This window comes from Petaurus breviceps, unplaced genomic scaffold, assembly GCF_028583685.1.
Source record: "Petaurus breviceps papuanus isolate PSGF00001 unplaced genomic scaffold, PetGlider_PUasm1.0 90700, whole genome shotgun sequence".
NCBI classification, from domain to species: domain Eukaryota; kingdom Metazoa; phylum Chordata; class Mammalia; order Diprotodontia; family Petauridae; genus Petaurus; species Petaurus breviceps.
The window spans coordinates 7,734,789-7,757,631 of record NW_027187315.1 but is presented as its reverse complement, the minus strand read 5'-3'; the positions used below and the strand labels follow the sequence as shown (position 1 = coordinate 7,757,631).

The following is a 22,843-nucleotide window of genomic DNA, read 5'->3' as shown; positions in this document are numbered from 1 at the left end:
CAGAATGAAGTGAGCAGAACAAGGAAATAATTTATATAACCACTATAACATTATAAAAAAAAAGAGAGAAGAACACTAATTAATTCTCCAAAGAACAAATGAAGCATGCTGTTCACTTCTTGGTAGAAAGGTAATAAATTAGAGATAAAGTATGAAGTATATATTTTTCCAGTATGGCTAGTGTATGGATTTGTTTTGATTGTGCTTGTGTGTTTTAAGGGAGGATATTTTTTTTTATAAAAAGGAAGAGTTAAGGGAGGGAGTATAGAGAGAATAATGATTTTTATCCCCTCTCCACATCTCTCACCCCCCAAAAGAGAAAAAGAAATAAATTTAAGTAAAGCATTTAAAAGAGCATCTGGAAGAGAAAAGAAAATTCAAAGGAAAACAGAGACAAGCAGAACATCTTTGAAACTAATGAATTAAATTTATTATAAACTTTGAAAGAAGAAATAACCTAGACACAGTGGTGATTTACTGTTTCATATGTAATATTTTTTGGTTATTCTTTGTACATAAAAATGATCAGTTTGTGTTTTCCAAATTCAGAATAACTTTTTTTAAAAGAGCAGTTTAGGAGGCTATTCTGGGCTTATCACTTGTGCTGCTGTTGACAAAGAGATAGAGTTTATTGGTAACAGAGTTATGCCATTATGTGTTCATGTCATTTTATTTGCTCAGCTGAGAATGCTATATGTAGAGCTTCAGTGAATTATTTACCATTCCTGAATCAAAGTTTTTAAAATTTAAGAGCCTTGACTCAGAGAGATGAATTGGTACGCCCTGGACCAATTTTCCAGCTACCTAACTCCTACATTTCCTCATTTTCCTTTTTTCACTTTCAACCTCCACAGATGTTGGGGGGGGGGGGGAGGGGAGGTTCAGATGGGCTTTTTTTGGCACTCAGTTCTCTATAATGGGTTCTAGACTTTATTTTTTTTTAAATAATCTAATGCTCAGGGACAGAGTAAATAGAATGCTCAAGTAAATAGAAAAAGAAAAGAATCAAACAGGAGCTGTTTCCAAAAGGAAAACTGTTAATCTCTAAAAATATTTGCTTTGCTAAAAACAACAAATGAAAAAATACTGGAACCAGTTTGCTAGCTAATGTTTTAATTATAACATTGAAAAGTCCTCTAATTTTATACTAGGTTAGAGTATTAGCCAACTAAAAGAAAAAGATCAAAAACAAAATGTGAGTTAGAAACAAGTAGATCAAAAGAAATTGGAAAGTTTTAATTGCTGCTCTTCATAATAAGAAAATGTGAAGTTAGGTGATGAGTTCAATGATGAAAGTAGAAATGTTTTCCAATGGGAATGACTTAGATAATTTCTTTTTCTCCTGTTAAATGATTTTTCATGCTACTAGGTCCTCAGATTCTTCAAATTGCACTTCCTACAAAAGATAACCAGGGGTCATTTTCTTTAGCTAAGACTAACAAGTTTGTTAACCAACTATTTTTTGTTTATTAATCCAATAACCAACTAAGTATTTTATTTCATTGTACGGCAACAAAAATAGATGAAAGTTCTTTTGATTGCCTTTTCTCATGATTGCAAGATGGCTTGGGATCTATCATCCACAGGCTACTTTGATCGAGCCTTTTCACAGCATTTTTTTCAAGATGTTGTGTTTTTCCAAATTTTGAGACTATTAATCAAATTTATAAATTAAATTAAATGCATCTTATTAAATGATAAAATTTATTAATAAAGGCTACCCTAAAAATTTCATCCAAGAGTATGAAAAATGAGAAAATTAGTGTTCCCTCATGAGGATAGACTCTACAACTCAGGAAATAGGAATTTAGGTGGTCAGAGTGAAAGTTTTAATGTAGATTATATCAAGCAATGTGATATAGGCTCTGGAGTATTTTTATTTGCACACTTACTGATTATCGCATTTTCTACTTATATTTTACAAAAAAATTAAACATAATAACAGGTCCTATATGCTCTTATGGTGGCAAAGACCCACTCTTCCTGGGTCTTTGTATATGTAAACACACACACAGAGTATCATCAAATATTTTTGTATCTATAATGTATAGAGATCATATTAATGTGATATGTAAAAATAATATACACACCTCATTTGTATTTCATATATTTATATTATAATATATGCTATATTTATATAGACTATGTAAATGATATGTACATGTCATATATGTAAATATTAATTATATATTTTATGTTAGATTAATGTTATGTATGTACAAATAATATACATATATTATTATAATCATTAACTAGTATTTGTATGTTGTCCCAGGTCTGGTCAACACATTTCTTAGACTAATCACCCTGGATTTAACTAAGATTTAATTTGTATAGTCAGACCCAGGATTGTACAATTGACTCTTTGTCAGATGTGAAATGCTTTTGTTCATTTTTTCTTATTAGAAATATCCATTCATTTAGTGAACTGCTTAGTCTAGTTTGTGTAGGAGGTTTTAACAGCATCAGGTTTACTAGTTAGTACGATACAGAAAGAATCTGGAAACCATGAAAATGCACTCTAGAATAATTGTGGGATTTTAGAATATTTTAATCTGATGATTCTACTCTCATCTTTTATTCAGGTATGGCAGCAGCCAAGTTACTTCATGATTCTGGACAGAGTGTTGTAGTACTGGAGGCCCAGGATCGAGTGGGTGGAAGAACTTTTACCATAAGAGTAAGTAATCAGGACTTGAGATAGGCAGGTTAGAAAAGAACTCTTCCCCCTTCACCCCCATCAAAAATAGTGGAGGGTTATTATAGCATTTTCATATTTTTGCTTAGTTAATATTTCAACTCTAATGATTTCTACCCAAGATTTGTTACTTCTTTAGATATTGAGGCAGTCCCAGAGCTCCCAGTAATTCAAGCAAGAATTCATATTCAAAAAGTCTTTGATCAAGATGCTTCCCTGATCAACAACCTTCTTTGCCTTTCCATTTACTACCTAGTAAAATTCAAGCCCCTTAGTTTGGCATTCAGTTCCCTCCATAATTTTCTCCTAACATACCTTATCAACACTCTGCCCCAGACAATCTGTATTCCTCATCATCTCTTAAATGTGCTTTCCTACTTCCATATGTATATTTAGGTTATTCTCTCCACATGAGTGCTCTGTCACTTCTGCTTATGAAACTCTCGCCCTAGCTAAAGCATACCTTTTATCATACCTAGGCTAAATTCTAACTTCAATGATACCATCCCTCAACACAGCTATTAGTGGGCCCTTCTCCCTCTGTACAGTCCTTAGTTTAGATTGTTTCTTTGACATATAATAGAATTGCATTTCTGTCCATATAAGTTCTATCAATCTTTAAAACCCACTTCATATGATAACTTCTCTGTCAATAAATCAACAATTATGTATTAAGTGCTTACTGTGTGCCCACACCATGTTAGGCACTGAGGATACAAGTACAAAGAATGAAACAATCCCTGCTTAGAATGAGCTTGTTTTCAAACATTTTCTCAACTTCTCAGTTAAAAGCAAAGTCTCCCTCCTCTGAAGTCTCATAGAACTTTTTAAAATACCTTTTTATTGCATTAATCTCATTTTCTTCTTATTTGAGTTGTTTGTATACATTTTTTAAATCAAGTCTATTAGATTATAAGCTTATTGAAGACAGGAACATGTTTTATATGTATTTGCATTACTCACTTCACCTAAGACAGTACTTTGGCCATAGTAGATAGCTTAATAAATATTTGCTGAATAAATGTTGAATAAATGAAGAATTTAGAGAATATTTAGTCCATCTTCCTCCATCTAATTGCAGAAATCTCTTTTACAACAACGCAGTCAAATGGTTACCCAACCTCTTCTTGAACAATACTTAAAGAGGAAGCATACCATCTTGTGAAGTCACCCTTAATATTGTTGATCAGCTCTAATTTTTAGAGGGTTATTCTGAGGGTATTGAGAGGGTAGCTGAGTCAAAACAATGATCAAATTTCAAACTGCTAAGGATGTGGAGATTTTTAACAAGCTAAATTATAATTGTACCTTCCCTGTGCAGCTATGACTTTCCAAATGACAGACTAGCAAGCTATACTCTGAGTAGTTTGAATTTTGTTTAATTTTATTCCTTGCTTTTCTCATTGGCATCCAGATAAGATACTTTCTCTAAACAAAGTTGGAGAACGGAGCGAAGAGAATTCATGATATTTCATTATAGCCAGTAATCCAGATTCAGTGTATAGCTGTCAAAAAAAAAAAAAAAAGAAAAGAGTGAGTGCAATAGACTGTGTGATTTATTTTAATCAATCTTCTTATCCAGATATTGGTTGTCTAAATAGGATAATCGATTTTCTCATATGTGTGTGTGTCTATAATGATATATAATACACATACTATACATGTATTTTTTTAATTTTAATTTTTTTGCTTTTTGGAGGGGAAAGGTAGGGCAATTGGGGTTAAGTAACTTGCCCAAGTTTTGTGTTGTATCCGAGGCCAAACTTGAATTCAGGTCCTCCTGACTCCAGGGCCAATGCTCTATTCACTGTACCACCTAGCCACCCCCTGTATATGTATTTTTAGATTTTATACTAAATAATGTTTTATGTACAAATATAAATATGTTTGTGCCTTTACATTGCACATTTATATATTTGAGTATTTTATTTATATATGTATAGATAAATTATAAGAAACAGAAAAATAACAATATTTGATAATATTGCAAATTTTCAAATAAATATAAACAGAGGAAGTAAGCACCTAAAGTCTTTCAAAGATTCACTCAAGGTAATAAGTGGGGTAAAGTAGTATATCTCAGCATGCTGAATAATTTCCACTATTTGTTGTTTTCAATAATATATTTTTTTATCTTTTTTTATTGGAAAACCAGAATAAAAACGTTAAATATGTAGACCTTGGAGGATCCTATGTTGGGCCAACCCAGAATCGTATATTAAGATTAGCTAAAGAGCTGGGATTAGAGACCTACAAAGTGAATGAAGTAGAGCGTCTCATCCACCATGTCAAGGTAAGTTCAGACTCACCTCTGAGAGATTCTAAACTTTCTACATTTCTATGTACAAGGGCCATATGATGTTCCCTTGTATTTTTCCCTCTCTACATTTTAAAATTTAGTTTTATTCACATTGCTTAGTGGGAATTGGAGGGTCTTGACCCTATAGAGAGAAGGTATTAATTTAGGGTCAATGCCGACTTAATAATTAAGTGTTGTTTAACCAAATAATAGTTGAAAAATCTCAGAAATATGTTTGAAATGCAATTTGTTCATTTCCTTTAGTTTTATACAAGAAGTTATGTTTTTAAAAGCTGGATAAACTTATCACAATATTTTTTCTCAATAATTTATATTTCAAAGTTATCTGAGAGATTATTTTAAATATTGTATTAAATATACTATATATAACATAATATATACTTATATTTAAATAAGTTATTTCTATATTTTAAATAATGGGTGATAAGAACTAGTAGACCAAATATCAGAACATTCATAAGAAACAACTTAGTGTTGGGGCGACCAGGTAGCACAGCAAGTAAGACCACCGGCCCCAGAGTTGGGATGACCTGGGGGATTGAATCCTGGCTTAGATTTAGCATTCACCCAGAAACACCTGGCCGTTTAACCTTGAGCAAGTTACTTAACCCCAATTGCTTTAAAAAAACAGAAAAAAAAACAACTTAGTGTGATAGGAAATAACCAATCATAAGTGATGTTATGGGGTAAATACTCCCTAATTTTAAAATGAATATCTTGTTTCCATTTCAAATTTAGATTTTTATAAACATTTCAACTCTGCTCCTATATTTACCCAGCAGCAAGACATAATGATCATTTTTTTTTAAAATTTTTGAACATTGTAGTACGATTGGAAGAGTCAGACAGTCAGAACAAGGGATACATTCAAATTCCCCTCAGATACTCTTTGGGCATTCAGTTTCTTCATCTGAAAAATGAGACTTTAGGACTATATGACATACAGGATCCCTTTACACTACAGATCTATGGTTAAGAATTGGGCCCATCAATCATGAGATTCACTGAACATCAATCACTACCTCCCACTAAAAAAGATATAATCAACTGCTCACTCTGATTTTAAGTCCCTTTGTTTAGATTTGATTACAATTTATACTTATACTTAGTTTACAAATTTTTTATGGTCTTTTGCCTTACCCTGAATGTTTTTCTACAATATTATCTATAAAAAAGAGGTGACAGTAGATTACATATTCTTGGCAAAAGTCAATAAATTCACAAATGACTTGTTATTTTAATTTTATAATTATAAAAATAAGCATTAGATGATCCTTTTTCTTAGTATTTAATACAACTTAGTACTGTTGATGGATGGAAAATTGACTATAGTAACCAACCTCATATTCCAACTCCACCAGGAATTGTTGTAGGACTTAAGATGGGCACCAGGGCTCTGATATAAACAACATGGTACACCTAGCCCCTTTTCATGGGCCTGGCACTATCAGGTTGAAGGAACTCTTTGAACTCATAGCTCTTCCATTGCGCAGACATTTTCTGTCCTGTAAGTGAGGAAATTTAAAGTTTAGGTGAATGTTTTGGGGTTGTCGTTTTTTTTTTTAATCTCAATTACAAAAGAGCAATTTCTTTGGACAGTTTGGTTCCAAAGATTTCTAAATATTAGTTTAACTGTAACCAACTTTGAAATCTGATGGATCTTCTCCATAGAAGGCTTTATGACAGTTAATATCTTACGTTTTTAAGAGCTTTTAAAATTGAACAATTGGTCTGGAGTTCTGGGGTTTTTCCCCCTCCTACTTCATTTCTCTCTTTCTTGGCTTATGTTACAAATATGTTTCTGTTAGCAGGATTCATTTCTGGAATTAGTCACGGAACTTGAGAGCTTCCAAATTCTCCTTCACTTTACAGTTGTAGTAGAAAGCCCCAGTCTGTTTATATGGAAGAAGTTGGGCCGTTGCTTTGTAGAATCTGCCCCATGTCTTTCTGCCCTGTGTTCTCTTCTAAATAACTTGGTTGTTACTGAGAACCATCTGTGATGGTTTCATGCAAATATTTGAAGAAAGATACACATACACACATATACATATATAATATATATGTTTGCTTTTTGAAATTTAAAATGCTTCATGAACAAATAACAAATTCAGCAACAAGGAACATGTTTTAAAAACAAAGATAACAATAAAACCTGCTATCTCCTCCTTCCCTCCCTGATCCCCCCATGCTAAATAATTATTTGATACAACAGTCTTCAAATATTTTGGTCTCTTAAAATTACTAAGCACCCCAAAGAGCTTTTGTTTATGTGGATTGTATCTATCAATATTTACTATGTTAAAAATGAACATTTTATGCAAACAGTTTTGACTTCACAGATCCCCTGAAAGGGTCTCAGGGACTCCTAAAGGGATCCAGATCACAGTTTGAGAAATTCTGATTTAACTTAAGTGACTTAGCTTCTTTATCTCTTAATTGGAGGGTGTTTTGCATTTAACATAAAAATTTACAATTTTTAAGAAGAAATATTTGAAAATTTCTTTATAAGAATTCAAACTATTCATTTTCTCCAGTTTTAAGGCTATATTGCATGTTTTAGTAAGAAATTTAATGAAAAACTGGTATACCAAGTAGTTGGGGTCTCTTTCATTGGAAAATGCTACTGGAGCACATTAAGAGAAAAAAATAGGAAAGATTTATTGAGAGCCTATTTTGAGCTATGCACTTTAAAAATATTATCTCATTTAATCCTTGCAACAACTCTACTATGTAAGTGCTATTATTTTCCCCAATTTAAAGTTAAAGAAACTGAAGCAGGCAGAGGTTAAGTGATTGGCCAAGTATATGAGGCTAGATTTGAATTCAAGTCTTCCTGACTCCAGGCCAAGCACTTTATGCACTGGGCCATCTGTATGTTTCATAAAGAGAATGGAAGGCACCCAAGAAGGGGAAATTATAGGACAACTTGTTACTGGACAATTATCCAACTAAAAGAATTCTGCCTGCAAGACTAAATACCATACACATAACTTTGTACCATTTGTTGACATACTGTATTGTGCTATTGAGCTCACCTCCTGAGACATGAGGGATATTTATTCTTGTCCCTAAATATTTTTAATAAATTAACTGCCCCTTTGACAAACATATGCCCTTCTCAGTCATCTGAATATGATCCTTTTTGTAAATATTTACCATCTTCCAGGGTGTCATTCATTTTTAGTACTGCTATATATCTAACTTTTTTTAACATGTAGTTTTTTAAGACTTTGTTCATGAATAAAAAATCATGGTTTAATTAAGATTTAATTTTCAGTGTGGTTAAACAATGATTTTTCACTTGAAGCACTATAATCCAGAAGGTGTTTTCCCCACTTCTCCGATGCCAATGATTCATCTATTTCTGTTGAACAATATGATCTACTGAGGCTAGATCTGGTTCAGAAAACATCAGCCATTCCCCAGCTGATGGGCATCCATGCAGTTTCTAGTTCTTTGCCACCACAAAGAGAGCTTCTATAAACATTTTAGAATATATAGATTCTTTTCCTTTTTCCCTAATCATCTTTGAAAATAGACCTAGTCGTGGTAAGACAGATACTATCTGCATCCAGAGAAAGAACTGATAAATAGAAGTATGTATAAGAATAATTTAATATATGTATGCCTATTTGTGTCTAACGATAGCCATCTCTAGAGTGAAGGAAAGGGAGGGAAGGGAAAAAAGAAATTCACATGATAACTTTATTATATGTTTAAAAGGAATAGCAAGTTATACATAATAAATTGGCAGTTTCATGCACGATCATGTCTTATCTTACTATGTTATAGAAATGTTTGTTTTGTTCTGTAAGTTAATAAAATTTTAAAAATCTGCAATTTCAGTTAGCACAATTTACAGGGCAGCCATTTGCTAAGGTAAAATTACTTTCCTTTGTCTTCTTGGCATGATCTAGTTAAAAGAAAAGCCACACATTTTAGGTAATGTTGTGACTTGGTTCTTTCATCCAGCTTTTGTAGGTGGATTCTGGTAATTGGTAGGAACTAGGTCATTGACAAATTAAATTCCTGTGTTTAAGAAGCCTTGTACCAATTTATTGTTTGAAACCAAAACTTAGTGTAGATAAGCATAAACTCCCTTAGGCACATAGGGAGAACTGTTTGCATTTTGTCAAAGGATGGGAATAGTTTAGCTCCAAAATCAACAGGATAATCAATAGCTTTGGTTTCTGCCCAGTTTCTAGAGCAGCATTCTGATAATTATTGCTAAACTTGAACATAATTTTACTCTCAGAGTTAGATGGGATGTCAGGGGCCATCTAGTCTAAACTATATGTGACCAAGAATCTCTTTTATAACATTCCTAACATGTAATTATCCAGTCTTCACTTAAAATCCTATTCCATTTTTGCATAATTCAAATTGTTAAGGAATTTATCCTTATTCGAACCCAAATCTGCCTGTTTGCAATTTCCACCAATTATTTCCAGTTCTGTCCTTTGAGGTTCAGCAGAACAAGGCTAATCTCATTACCATATGGTAGTCTTTTACACACCCGAAGCCAGTTTTCATAACCCTAAGTATTTCTTTTCTAGGCTTAACAGTTCTACTTACTTCAATAACATGTTTTCTAGTCTTCATACCAGATTGGTCTGAAAACTTTCCATCTTGTCAATATCCTTCCTAAATTTAATTCCCAGATTGAACACAGTATTCCACATGTAGTGTAATGTTAGGAAAAGTGAATAAAATAATGATTTATATCATTCTCTTTACTGAAATTTTATTAATGCAGACTAGGATAGGATTAATTTTTGGCTGCCATGAATGAATGAATGAATGAAAAAGCATTTCTTAAGCTCTTATGTGTGAAGCCTGTGTTACAATATTAATTCTTATTGAACTTGTAGTACCACAATGTTTACTTGTCACCATGCCTGATACTGAGTTGGCACATAAATGTTTACTGACTTGACTTTCAGTCTACCAGAATCTCAGATCTTTTTTTTTTTTACCAAACTATCATTTAAGTATCTTGTCTCCCATTATGGATATGACAGGTGTAGTCTGATGCTTTGGCTGTGGACTTGTTTATATTACCCTAAGAACTTTCTGTTCTTGTATGGAAGACTATTAGAACCTTAAAACTGTACCATTGACATACAGTAGTATGAGTCAGTGGATGAGAGAGAACAGCATGTTGTGAGGAAGCTGTTTCTTACATTTTTGTATCAGTTCAATCGCTGATATCACAATACTACCTCTCTGCCCAGACTCCATTCTCCTTATACTGCAATAGCATTGAATACCATCTGTCAAAAAAAATTCTGGTTTTTTCAATGTCATAAACAACATGATGTAGAGAAAACAGTGTTAGAGGTGGAGGTAGGTGGATTGTTATTACTGCTCATGTCTGATGTCTGACTCTTTGTGATCCCATTTGATGTTTTCTTGGCAAAGATATTGGATTAGTTTGCCATTTCCTTCTCCAACCCAGTTTACAGATGAGGAAACTGAGACAGACAGGTTGAAGTGATGTGCCCAAGGGTCACACAGGTAGGAAGTATCTGAGGCAAGATTTAAACTCAGACCTTTCTGATTCCAGGACTGACACTGTGCTACCTATCTGCCCCATTTATCAAAATGGAAGGTATATATTGAAGAGGCACGGAGATAATTAGTAATAATAATAGCTTTACATAGCTCTTTTAAATCTGCAAAGTGCTTTACATATGTTATCCCATTTGATAGTTACAACGACCCATTGAGGTCAATGCTATTATCATCCTCATTTTACAGATGAGGAAACTGAGGCTCATAAAGGTCAGATGACTTGCTTATGGTCACACAGCTAATAAATGTAAGAGATGGAGCAGGGTAACCTATGAAGTAGGTTCTGCTTTCTGTTGCTATTATGACTGCTAGCCAAATTTATATGAGGAGAGAGCATTAAAGATTGTCCCTAATAATGGCCACAAACTTGAAGTCCATTTGAAAATATTTTATTTAAGGATGCAGTAAAGTCAAGAACTCAAAGAACAGTTGGGGTAGGGGTGGCTAAAGAGAATAATTGTAATTCCAGGACACTGAACTTTGCCAAAGAGTTAAAAAAGACCAAGACTTCTCTTGCATTTAAAGAATAGAGATGGAGTTGGAATAGACAAGTTGGGAAAGAAAATATTTAAAGTAATTAAATTTGCAAGACAGAATGTGAAAACATCCAAGTATTCTGTATCAGAGCCTCAGGAGTGGTTAAAAAAATTAAGCATTATTGAGAAGTTTGAGACAGATTTCAGCCCACAGTACTGTTGTTTCCAGGAGCCTGGATCAAAGTCCACATTGTGCTTGCTTGTAATCATAGTCTGTTTTGTTTTGGGTTGTTTTTTTTTTCTCATGATGATTGAAATCCATAGGAACAGGTTAGACAGATGCTTTTGTTTCACACAGGAACAGCTGCCTGATTCACATGAGCTTCACACATACCATTTAGAGCTAATCTGGCACCAGGAGACCTGTCTGACACATTCAAGAATCTAGAAGCTTCTGAAATGGACTTAATGATTCCCCTCACCACCACCCTCTCCTCATCATGTTTCTTGTTTTGCAGAAATAAATGCATTTTCTTAAAATGACACATATTTCAGAAAAAGAATGTTTCCCCTTCAAACACAGATTCTATTGATATAAGGCATATCTTAAATTCAAGTGATTTTGAAAAATGGTGGATGAAATCCATCAGGACTTCATAATGTGCATACAAAGTCATTTTATTGACTAATTGGTTGAAATCACATCTGCCATGACTGAAATTGTAATAGACTTTCTGGATGAGTCCACAAATACTTATTGATTGTTCATAGAACTCAGTGTCTTAATTTGGGAAACATCTTAAAGATTCAATTTGACTTGGCTTGATTCAATTAAGTTTTAAGTGCCATCTATATTCAAAGGATTATGCTGTATGCTAAGGGAGCAAGAATGAAAAACAGCTCAGTCCCTGACCACAAGGACTGTACTAGATAAAATTTTGTGACTTCCTAGAATTTCATATTGAACTGGAAAAACAAGTGCAACAAAAACAAGGGGTGTATAGGTAAAAGTAATGATGAATAGAGTGGGGTAGTAGTCTTGAGATGGTTTGGAGATTATGCTGGAGAACAAAAGAACAGGAGAAAATTCAGCTGCAATGCCTATTGCAAAACTAGTTGTAGAAAATCAATTTTGTCCTTCTGTTTAAGGCTTGTGCAGAACTGCTAGCATTTCTCAATAGCACTACCAGAAGGGTAAATACTGAGCAAGTAACCTTTGCATTTTGGGATATGGTGTGCCAAGGGAAAGAGAGGCAGTGATTAAAGAGAATATTTTTGAAATTTTGTCCGGGGATCCCAAATTGATGACATTTAAACCGCAAATTTAAAAAGAAAAAAGAAAAAAAAAACTTTGTGCCAAATTTGATTGTCACAAATTATGAGAAAACATCAGATTCAGTAGAGGAACACAAAGTAGAAAGAGTCATACATAGTTATAAGACCAGCTTGGATGCCATTCCTGTGCTCAAGAGCCTTGGATTAGAACCTCTTTTGATCAAATATGTCTTGGATTAAATAATAATATTAGGAACTGATACAGATAGAGCATAGAGATTCCCAAACTTTTGTAGTCCCTGTACCCTTGAATTTCTGTAAACTTTCACCATGCCCTGAATTCAATATAAAAGGGAAGACATTTTATAATTTACCTTTCAGAAACACATAAGAAATAAATGAAAATGGTTGTATATATAATTTGTACATATTCATATATTAATCTTTTATGAAGAAAATTTTATTCAGTATGTAGAACATATTTGAAATCATAAAGCTGTTAAATATTTATCAGAAAAAAGTCAAATATGTAATCCTCTTGACAAGCTACCCATACTCCAAAAGGTATGGCACCTTGTTTGGCAGCCCTGAGATATTACTTGAAGTTTTACAAAGCATTTTACATCCATTTACAGATGTGTAATGCATATACCAACCCATCCCAAATCTGCTTATTCTATACAATTCACTGCACTTCTCAAAATGAAAAAGAATGTCAGATCAAGGTCCTTTTACTGTGCCAATTTCTGAAGCCTGGAGCCTGTTATAATAGTGTCTTTTGAAGCCTTGGGTGTTCCGGGAGGTTGGGCATGAGCATGCTAGGAGGGGAGGTGGGAGATCTCCCAATAAATACCTCCACAGCTACTAAGGGAGGTAGGGAGGGCACACAGGTTGTGGTTAGGTTATAACCACCCTGATGTTTTAATACATGGAGCAAAAGGAATGAGGTTGAGAGTTTTACAGGGGAAGGAATTTACACATTGGAAGGAATAGGTAGGAAGGGAGAAGGGGAAATTTGAGGGGATGAAGGGATAAGCTGTGTCTGTGTTAGAAACAATCAGTAAGCAAGTCTTAAGTACTGGCACTGTGCTAAGTGCTAGGTATATAAATAAAGGCAAAAAAAACCCAGTCCCTGCTCACAAGTGCTTATAGTCTACTGAAAATAACTATATATAAATAAACTATAGGCAGGATACATTGGAGATAATCTTAGCAAGAATACACTAGCATTAAGGAGGATTGGGAAAGGCTTTATTGCAAGGAAGGTTCCTACTCCCCAACTGTTTTACTATATACCCTTTGGGGTCAGGCCATAACTCCACTTTAAAGATCACTAATATAATGGAAGAACTGAGTTCAAATTCAGCCTTCAACACTCATTAGTTGTGTGACTTTGGCCAAGTCACTTAACCTGCTTGGCTTGATCCACTGGAGAAGAAAATGACAAACTACTCCAGTATCCTTGCCAAGAAAAACCTGTAGACAGTATATGGTCCACAGGGACATAAAGAGTCGTAACTAAATAACTGAACAACAACAAATATAATGAAGCAAAAGCAACTCTTACAGACAAGAAGACCTGGGTTCAAGTCCTGCATCTTAGGTACTGGCTCTGTGACCATAGGCAAGGTTACATTGTGTAACTTCACAATGACCTGGACAACTCTCTAAGCCTAAAAGTTGTAAAGCAGATGATGATCTTACCAATAAAATTACAGAACCAGTTTTTTTATTTAATTATTAATTAATTGTTAATTAATAAATTTAATAATTGCTCCCATTTACCCTCTAGTAAGAGATAAAATACTCTATTCATAAGCAATCTTCTAAATTCCCTGCTCCATTCCCAGAAAAAAAAGTAAATTCAGTGACCCTCCTGTCACTTCTTCCCAAAATTGACTATTATTGTGCCCATTATTTAATAATGATTAATTTTAATTAATTATTTTTAATTTTAATTTAATTTCTTAAAAGACTATATGGTGATTCCCCCCTCCCAGCCCCCCCACCCCAAATTAACTGTTCACTCTTGGAGAAAGCTCATTAGTTTAAGGGAAAAATCAGGATGGATGCATTAAAGTGATCATTTTAATCCCTTTGGTTCCTGAGTTTGCCCTCTCCTCCCAAATCAATTAACCACTTTAATCCATCAAAGCAGATTCACAAGTGTTTATCCTATGTATCAGGGATATCAAACGCATTCAGATAATATTTTTGAAAAGAGAGAACAACTGATCTCTAAACACCTGTGTTAGAAATGTAACTTATTCAAATCGGAGACATTGCAGTTGTTATGGATTAACCAGACTGTTTGGTAATAACTATAGACAGTAGGTTCTGATTGTCATAGTACTTAGGATTCTAAAATTGCTTTAATAATCTTTAGAACAGGTGAGCACTTACTAGGACAAAAAGACTTTTTTTCTTTGCAATTTGAGATTGTTTTTCTGAGTCTTAAGTTCTCAGACATCCAGTGGTTCTGCAATGGTGAGATACTCTGGGTTTCTGGTTGATCCCTCTGTCAGAAAGCGAATATTCAGTCAAATGAATTCCCATTGGTTACATATGAGGATTTATGATATTTGTAGAAAGCAGTAGTCAGTCTTTGTGGTGTTTGTGGAAAGGAGTAGGAAGTTTACAGTGTGCTTAATGAAAAGAAAGAAATACAGAGTATATGAAAGTCCTGAACTGAGAAGAATCCAATATATGGATTTAGAGGATGACTTTTGTTTGACTATGGCATTAATGAGCAATCATTTATGTTTGAGGCATTAGATTTTAAGGCACTCCATTAAATGTAGTTAAATTAAGTTCCAGTCTGTTGCTTTATGGTTTGAGAGGAAACTAAATTGTCATTTTTAGTTTCCTTTTTTACTAATTAATTACAATGCATTATCAAGAAAATCAATTGATATATATGTGAAAAATTTTCTAAACTTTGAAATGGTTTTATAGATATAGATAGACACATAGGTAGATAGATTGATAGATAGTTACATACATACAGAGAGATAGATATACACACATATGAAGCAAATATTATCTCTATTTCTCCTCTGTGGCAGCATTACAGTGCCCTTATTAACTGAGTGATCTACAAGAAATTGTCCCTTTCAGTAAATAGTTAAATGGTTAATAATTACCATAACCAACATTTATAAAGTACATTAAAATTTACAAAGCACTTTACACATTTTATCTTATTTTATCCTTACAGCAATTCTCAGAGGTAGGTATTATTATTATGCCCAGATGAGAAAATTGAAGCAAATAGAGGCTAAGTTACTTATCTACCATCAGCATCTGAAGCAGAATTTAAACTCAGTGTTTTCCTAGCTCTAAGTCCCATGATCTATTCACTGTGCTGCCCAGGTGCCTGGTTTTGAGGTTTAGGAATATTTTACCATAAGTCTTTCAGACCAGTAATGTCTAAGGCCATAGGTTTTTTCTATGATGCATTCACACAAGAACAGTCTTAAGACCTAATTTGAAACTTAATTTCCTTATTTGTAAAATGAAAGGGTTTGACTTGATGGCCTCTTGAGGTCCTTTGCAGTTCTGGATCTATGATCCTAAAAGATTTTCATGCCTATGGGGCAGAAGCATGGTCAAACAAACATAAACCCAAGGAGGTTGTTAGAATGCTAAGTTCAATGGTTATCAGGCTAGTGGAGGAGGAGGAAAAAAGGAGGTGGTTCTGCAAGAGACTACCCTTAGTTCAACCAGGTTCATGACACTCATTATTTTTAATTGTTGGGTCCTTCATTATCTCAGCACTGAACCAGATGAGCACTGTGGGGCTTAGAGGGAGGTGACAGTTTCTTCCTCAGGCACACATTTCTGGTGACATAGACAAATACACTATGGGGATTAATCTTGGAAAGCCTCCACTGGTCAAACTTGGGCCATAAAAATTTTCATAAGTTTTCAGAAAAGAGTAAGACACATTCCTATGTAACAAGAAAGAGTGGACCTGAAACTATGTCTGAATTTTCCCAACCATTTATCCTCTTTTTGTTGTTGTCTAGTACTTTCAATTATGTCTGATTCTTTTTTTTTCTTTTTTTTGGGAGGGGGATGCAGGGCAATTGGGGTTAAGTGACTTGCCCAAGGTCACATGGCTAGTAAGTGTTAAGTGTCTGAGGTCAGATTTGAACTCAGGTTCTCTCGATTCCAGGGCAGGTGCTCTATTCACTGCACAACCTCGCCACCCCAATGTCTGACTCTTCAATGACCCCATTTGGGGTTTGCTTGGCAGAGATACTAGAATGGTTTGCCATTTCCTTCTCCAGCTCATTTTATGGATGAAGAAACTGAAGCAAACAAGATTAAGTGACTTGCCCAGAGTCATACAACTAGTGAGTGTTTGAGGCCAGATTTGAACGCAGTAAGATGAGTCTTCCTAACTGTAGGCCCAGCAGTCTATCCATTGCACCACCTAGTTGTTCCCATTTAGCCTCTAGTAAGAGATAAAATATCCATGTGACAATGGTCAAAGTTCTAGCCATAGCAGCCTGTTCATAAGCAGTCTTCTAAATTCCCTGCTCCATTCCCAGCAAAAAAAAGTAAATTCAATGACCCTCCCCCCCTTCCCAAAAACAAATAAGATTAAGGAAAGCTGAGAAATCTTCTTATAGAATTGGGGGATTTAGTTATAACTTTAAGGTTGTCAGGAGATGAGGAGTGAGAGAGTTTCAGGCATGGGGGACAGTCAGTGAAAATGGATGCAGGCAGGGAATGGAGTGTTTTGTTCATGGAACAAAAGGAGGCTAGAGTCACTAAATCACAGAGTACATGAAAGGGAATAAGGTGCAAGACTCACAAGTTAGGAAGGGACCAGACAATGAAGGATTAAAGATCAGATTTGAAATTGTCTTGGATTGTTGTCTTGATCAGGATAGCTAAATCTTTCACAGTTGATCAGTCTTTCAATGTTGCTGTTACTGTGTAACAGTAACACTTTGCTTCAGTTCATATAGGTCTTCCTAGGCTTTTCAGAAACCATTCTGCTTGTAATTTCTTATGACACAGTAGTATGTCACCAATATCATATACTACTTATTCAGTCATTTCCCCAGCTGATAGACATACCCTCAATTTCCAATTCTTTGCCACCACAAAAAAAGCTTCTATAAATATTTTTGTACAAATAGTTCTTTTCCCTTTTTATTTGATCTGTTTGGAATACAGATCTAGTAGTGAGATTTCTGGTCAATGCGTTTTATAGTCTTTTGGGTGTAATTCCAAATTGTTCTCCAAAATAGTGAACTAGTTCACAACTCCACCAACAGTGCATTAGTTTCCCAATCTTTCCACATCCCCTCCAGCATTCCTCATTTTCCTTTTCTGTCTTGTTAGCCAATCTGATGGTTGTGAGATGGTATCTCAGATTTATTTTAATTTGTATTTCTTTAATCAATAGAGAATCTTTTCATATGATTATTGATAGCTTTGATTTCTTCTGAAAACTGCCTGTTCACATCCTTTGACTATTTTATTAACTGGAGAATAACTCTTATTTTTATCAGTTTGGCATAGTTCCCTGTTTGAGAAATGAGGCCCTTATTAGAGAAACTTGCTACAAAAATTTTCCCTATTTTCTTGTTTTCCTTCTCTTTTTATGTGTATTAGTCTTTTTGTGCAAAAGCATTTTAATTTCATATAATCAAAATTATCTATTTCACTTCATGTAATCCCCTCTATATTTTTTTGGTCATAAAATTTTTTTTATGTTCATAGATCTGATAGGTACATTTTTCCATGCTCCCCTAATTTACTCTCCTGATGTCACCCTTTCTGCCTAAATTATTCATCCATTTTCACTTTATCTTGGTATATGGTTTGAGATATTAATCTATGCCTAGATTCTGCTGAACTGCTTTCCAGTTTTCCCAAAATTTTTGCCAAATGGTAAATTCTTACCCCACAAGCTTGTATCTTTGGGTTTATCAGACACTAGATAATTATTGTCTTTTATTACTATGTTTTTGTACATAATCTATTCCACTGATCTGCCACTCTGTTTCTTAGCCAGTACCAGATTGTTTTTGTGATTAACACTTTGTAATACAGTTTGAAATCTGGAACTGCTAAACTACCTACCTTAACATTTTTTATTGCTTCTCTTGATATTCTTGACATTTTGTTCTTCCAAATGAATTTTGTTATTATTTTTTTAGCTCTATAACATAATTCCTCAATAGTTTTATTGGTATGGCACTGAATAAGAAAATTAACTTGAGTTGTCATTTTTATTATACTGGCTCAGGTTAACCATGAGAAATTAATATTTCTTCAATGAGGAAACAAAGCTATCACTCTTGGCAGATGATATGCTGGTATACTTGGAAAAAATTAGAGAATCAATTTAAAAACTAGTTGACACTGAACAACTTCAGAAAAGTTGCAGGATGCAAAATAAACCCACATAATCCCCACATTTCTATATACTATCAGCAGAACTTAGCAGAAAGAGATAGAAAGAGAAATTCCATTTAAAATAATTGTAGACAATATAAAATACTTGTAAACTGACCTGCCAAGACAAACTCAGTATTATATGAATATAATTGCAAAACACTTTTCATGCATCGTGTGGGTCTAGGGCCCTGACATTCAAATCAGTTTTCCAGTGTTTGAGGTGGGATTCAAACTCAAGTCTTCCTGACTCCAAGGGCAGCATCCTTTCCACTGTACCACCTAGCCTCCTTGTATTATTGTCACTGGTTCCTTGCCAAGTCTTAACCATAGATTACTCCCAACATCACTTGATGCTCCTCATCCACTCCTACTCACTCAGCTGGAGAAAAAAACCTGAGCTGACTTGACAAACTAACAATTTCTATTATCTAACCTCAGTGAGCCCTCAGGGTAAGTAGGCTGTCTTGTTGGTTCTCCCTAATTGCTTCCCTGTTCTACTTGCCACCAAAGCAGTTCCAAACCTTATCTTATCTCTTCAAGCCTCCCACACCTCCCCTCTGACCTCTCAGCAAAATTATTTCATCTCTTTATTGAGAAAATCCTGACCATTTACCATCAGCTCCCTCTTGTCCCTTTCTCTTCATCTCAAAACCACTTGATTTTATCCCCCATTCTGTTTTCCATTCTTTTGGTCTCTGATAATGAAGCACTTCTTTTTTCTAAGGCTAACCATTCTACATGTGTCGTTGATCCTTTCGTCTCCTACCTTCTCTGGCATATTGCCCAATATTCCCTTGGTCTCTAATCTTCTCTAGTGATCATGAGACTCAGTTGTCCCTAGCAATCTGGACAAAGGAATCCATCTCTACACAGAGTCCTCTGGTGGGTTTTCTGCTTCATGAACTGAGTTATCCTAAACTCCAGTGAGGGGTACAAGAGTCCAGGCTTAATGCTTTAGGGCTGGAATCCACCTAGATTAGGTTCTGTTTACACTCTAAACAGAAATTGAGATCTGCTAGTTGGGTGAAGTCCTGCCCAAGGTAAAGGAGCATGTTGCTGGAGGATTTGGGGCATTCTCATCTGTCAGCCTTGTCCTTCAGATACTGGGTGACTGACACACAGGGGCTGGTCCCTGAATATAAGGATATAAGACTATAAGGATATAAGGAGGTATAAGGAGAAAAAAGCCTTAATCCTAGTTTAATAATTGATTATTAATACAATAGAAAAAAACATTACTTCTCTAACTTTGCAATCTGGCTTCTGATGTCATCTCTCAAAGTCAGTCCTTTTTCCAGAGTTACCAACAATCTAAATGATCTCCAAAATTGGCCAAAACCAAACAATTGCCAAATATGATGATCTTTTCTCTGTCATCCTTCTTACTGTCCTTGTTACACTTGATAATCTCTCGGATAATCTCTCTTGCCTAGGTCTTTCAGACTGATTCTCATACCTACCTAAGTGTTCCTTTTCACTCTCCTTTGCTGGTTAATCATCCATAGCACACCCTCTAATTGTGGGAATACCCCAAATCTCTGATCTGGGGCTTTTGTCTTTATATTTGGTCTCTTGGTGACCTCATTATCTCCCATCAATTAAATCACATCTCTCTGAAGATGTCGCAGATCTATATAAAGCCCAAGTCTTTCTCCTGTGATCTAGTGCCAAATTCAAGGCATTTTGAGCTAAATCCTACTATCCCACTATCCTGTAGTGCCCTCCCTCCCTGAATTACTTGCATTTATTCTGTATACATTTATATCTGAACATGTCTCCCCTACAATAGAATGTATATGTCTCAAGAGCAGGTAAGGACTGTCTCATTTTTGTCTTTGCATCCCTAGAATTTAGCATGGTGCTTGCACTGGTAGGTACTTGATAAATGCTTATTGATAGATTGATTATTCCATGGAAATTGTTGATTTTTAAGCTATTTTGTAGCAAAACAGTCTTCTTTTTCTCCTGAGACTTTGAGGAAATAAAAACCTGTGAATCATCTTTAAATGGATGGCTATTTAATGTCATGAATATATAAGTCTCTCTATCCCCACATTACCCTATGACTCCAAATTATTCTAGAAAGGAAACCTAGCATTAGACAGATAACACTGACTACACCAATTATTAGACAAGTAAACCCTTGGGAGTGGGGGCTTTTCTATCATGTATTCTAGGGCTAGCAGGTTCACTCTTGATCTGGAAGGAAGGCAGGAAGGAAGACAGGATAGTTTACTTTATTCTAGTCTAGTCTTCTCAAGAAGATTGCTGGTGATGGGAGCACCATCTGCTACACCTTCCCTAATAACTCTTCTTGCAGGGGTAGATGAAAATATAGTAGGAGCTATAACTCCTACAGGTCCCCTAAGCCTTAGTGGGGGCCAGTTGAGGCAAGCACACAGATTCCCCTCTTCTCCCAAAACTTTATGGGGACTGATCAAGGTACACATAGCACTCCAACTTCTGAATTCAGATTCCCCACTTACTAACCAGTGCCTACATGATTTATAGGGTAGCAGACAAAGAAGGCAGTTTGCCCTCGATAGCCTTATGAGTTTACATCATCTCACCATTACATCTCCCTGCACAGTTGCAGTAAGCATTTACCAGCTAAACTCAAGCATTGTATTATTTATCATTATATAATGCTGCACAAGCATGATGATGTTCACAAGCCATGAGCCTAGGGACTATACACAGTATAGTGTAGCGGAAAGAACACCAGACTTAGAGCAGGGCTTAAATCTGAGTCCTCGTTCTATTAATCCCTCTAATAAGGCTAGAGCTACAATAATACAAGACTAAAGCTACTAATAGAGCTACAAGAAAATCACTTTAATCACTTAGAGATTGTTATGGCCATGGATCCTGGGAGCTAGTATCTTTAAAAGAATAACAAAAATCTACCTTACACATGCACAAATTCATTCACCTAGAGACTTATTTATAGTCTTAATGTACAAATAAGTTTTTGAGACTTAATGTAAATCATCTGTAGTCAATAATAACAATAAACATTTCCATAGGTGATTACAAAGCACTTCCTGCCTCCCCAAACAACTCTGAGAAGTAGATATTCAGCTATTATTGGCCCCCTTTACAAAAGAGTGAAGCTACTAGCCCAGAATAACGTCTAGTCTTCTGACTCCACATTCAGAGCTTTTTTTGAATACTATGATAAGATCCATATCTTTCAGGGTTATACCCCCTCCTCCCACAACAGGGATTTATTTACTCTAAAGCAACAAAACTGTCTCCTGGACCTGACCTGTCTTTCTGCATTGGCAAGTTTCCTGGCCACCTAAGGGAGTAAAAAAATCCCACCCAGATGGAGTCAGGGGCTGTCAGATTTGGTGGCTATCTGAAGACCACAACAGTGACCATACCTTGTCCTGCCAAGCAGAAACATCTCCATATGGAGATGAGGAGAGTTGTATAGATGCCAAGTGCCACTGTATTCTTGTTGCAGATTTTTAGGGCAAAGTGAGCCTCTTTTTGTTAATTTTTTCACGTCTTATAAGTCTCTCATTTCATCCCCAAATCAAACCTGAACAGGATACTGGCTCCGTAACAAATATGTCATTTTGATTGACTCTCAAGAAATTCATCCAGGTGTCACATTCTAGGAGGAACACTGATAAAGCATTTCCAAAACTGGATAACTAGGAGAGTGAGAAACTCATCCTGGAATTTTTAGTACTCTGTTCAACTAATGCCCTCATTGCACAGATAAGAAAATTAAGACCCAGAGAGATAAATTAACTTGATACTTCACAACTAGTTAGTAGTGGCAGAGCAAGGCCTAACTCCTAATGCTATTATCTCCCACCAAGCCAACTGCCCTTCAGCCCACCCAGAAAGCTCTATGAAAATAAATTAGCACATATTCATTTGAGTAGTAGCATACAAAACACTAGGGGAAAGAGGTAAGGGGAGGAAAACAAAACAGAAGCATAAGATATAGCATCTCCCCTTGTGAAATTTAAAATCTGCAACAAATTCACTTCAATAAACATTTATTCAGCCCTTATTATGTGTAAGGTATTATGTTAGTGGAGAAAGACAATAGCAAATCCCTTT

At 35.1% G+C, this 22,843-nt stretch overlaps 1 protein-coding gene across 1 annotated transcript in view; it reads left to right on the top strand.

Moving 5' to 3' along the window:
- MAOB (monoamine oxidase B) overlaps window positions 1–22,843 on the top strand; it is a 143,447-nt gene that overhangs the window by 62,492 nt on the left and 58,112 nt on the right. Inside the window, exons 2-3 of the mRNA XM_069065743.1 lie at window positions 2,586–2,680; window positions 4,854–4,991. Coding sequence (XP_068921844.1) covers window positions 2,586–2,680; window positions 4,854–4,991 — 233 coding nt within the window. The remainder of the gene's footprint in view (window positions 1–2,585; window positions 2,681–4,853; window positions 4,992–22,843) is intronic.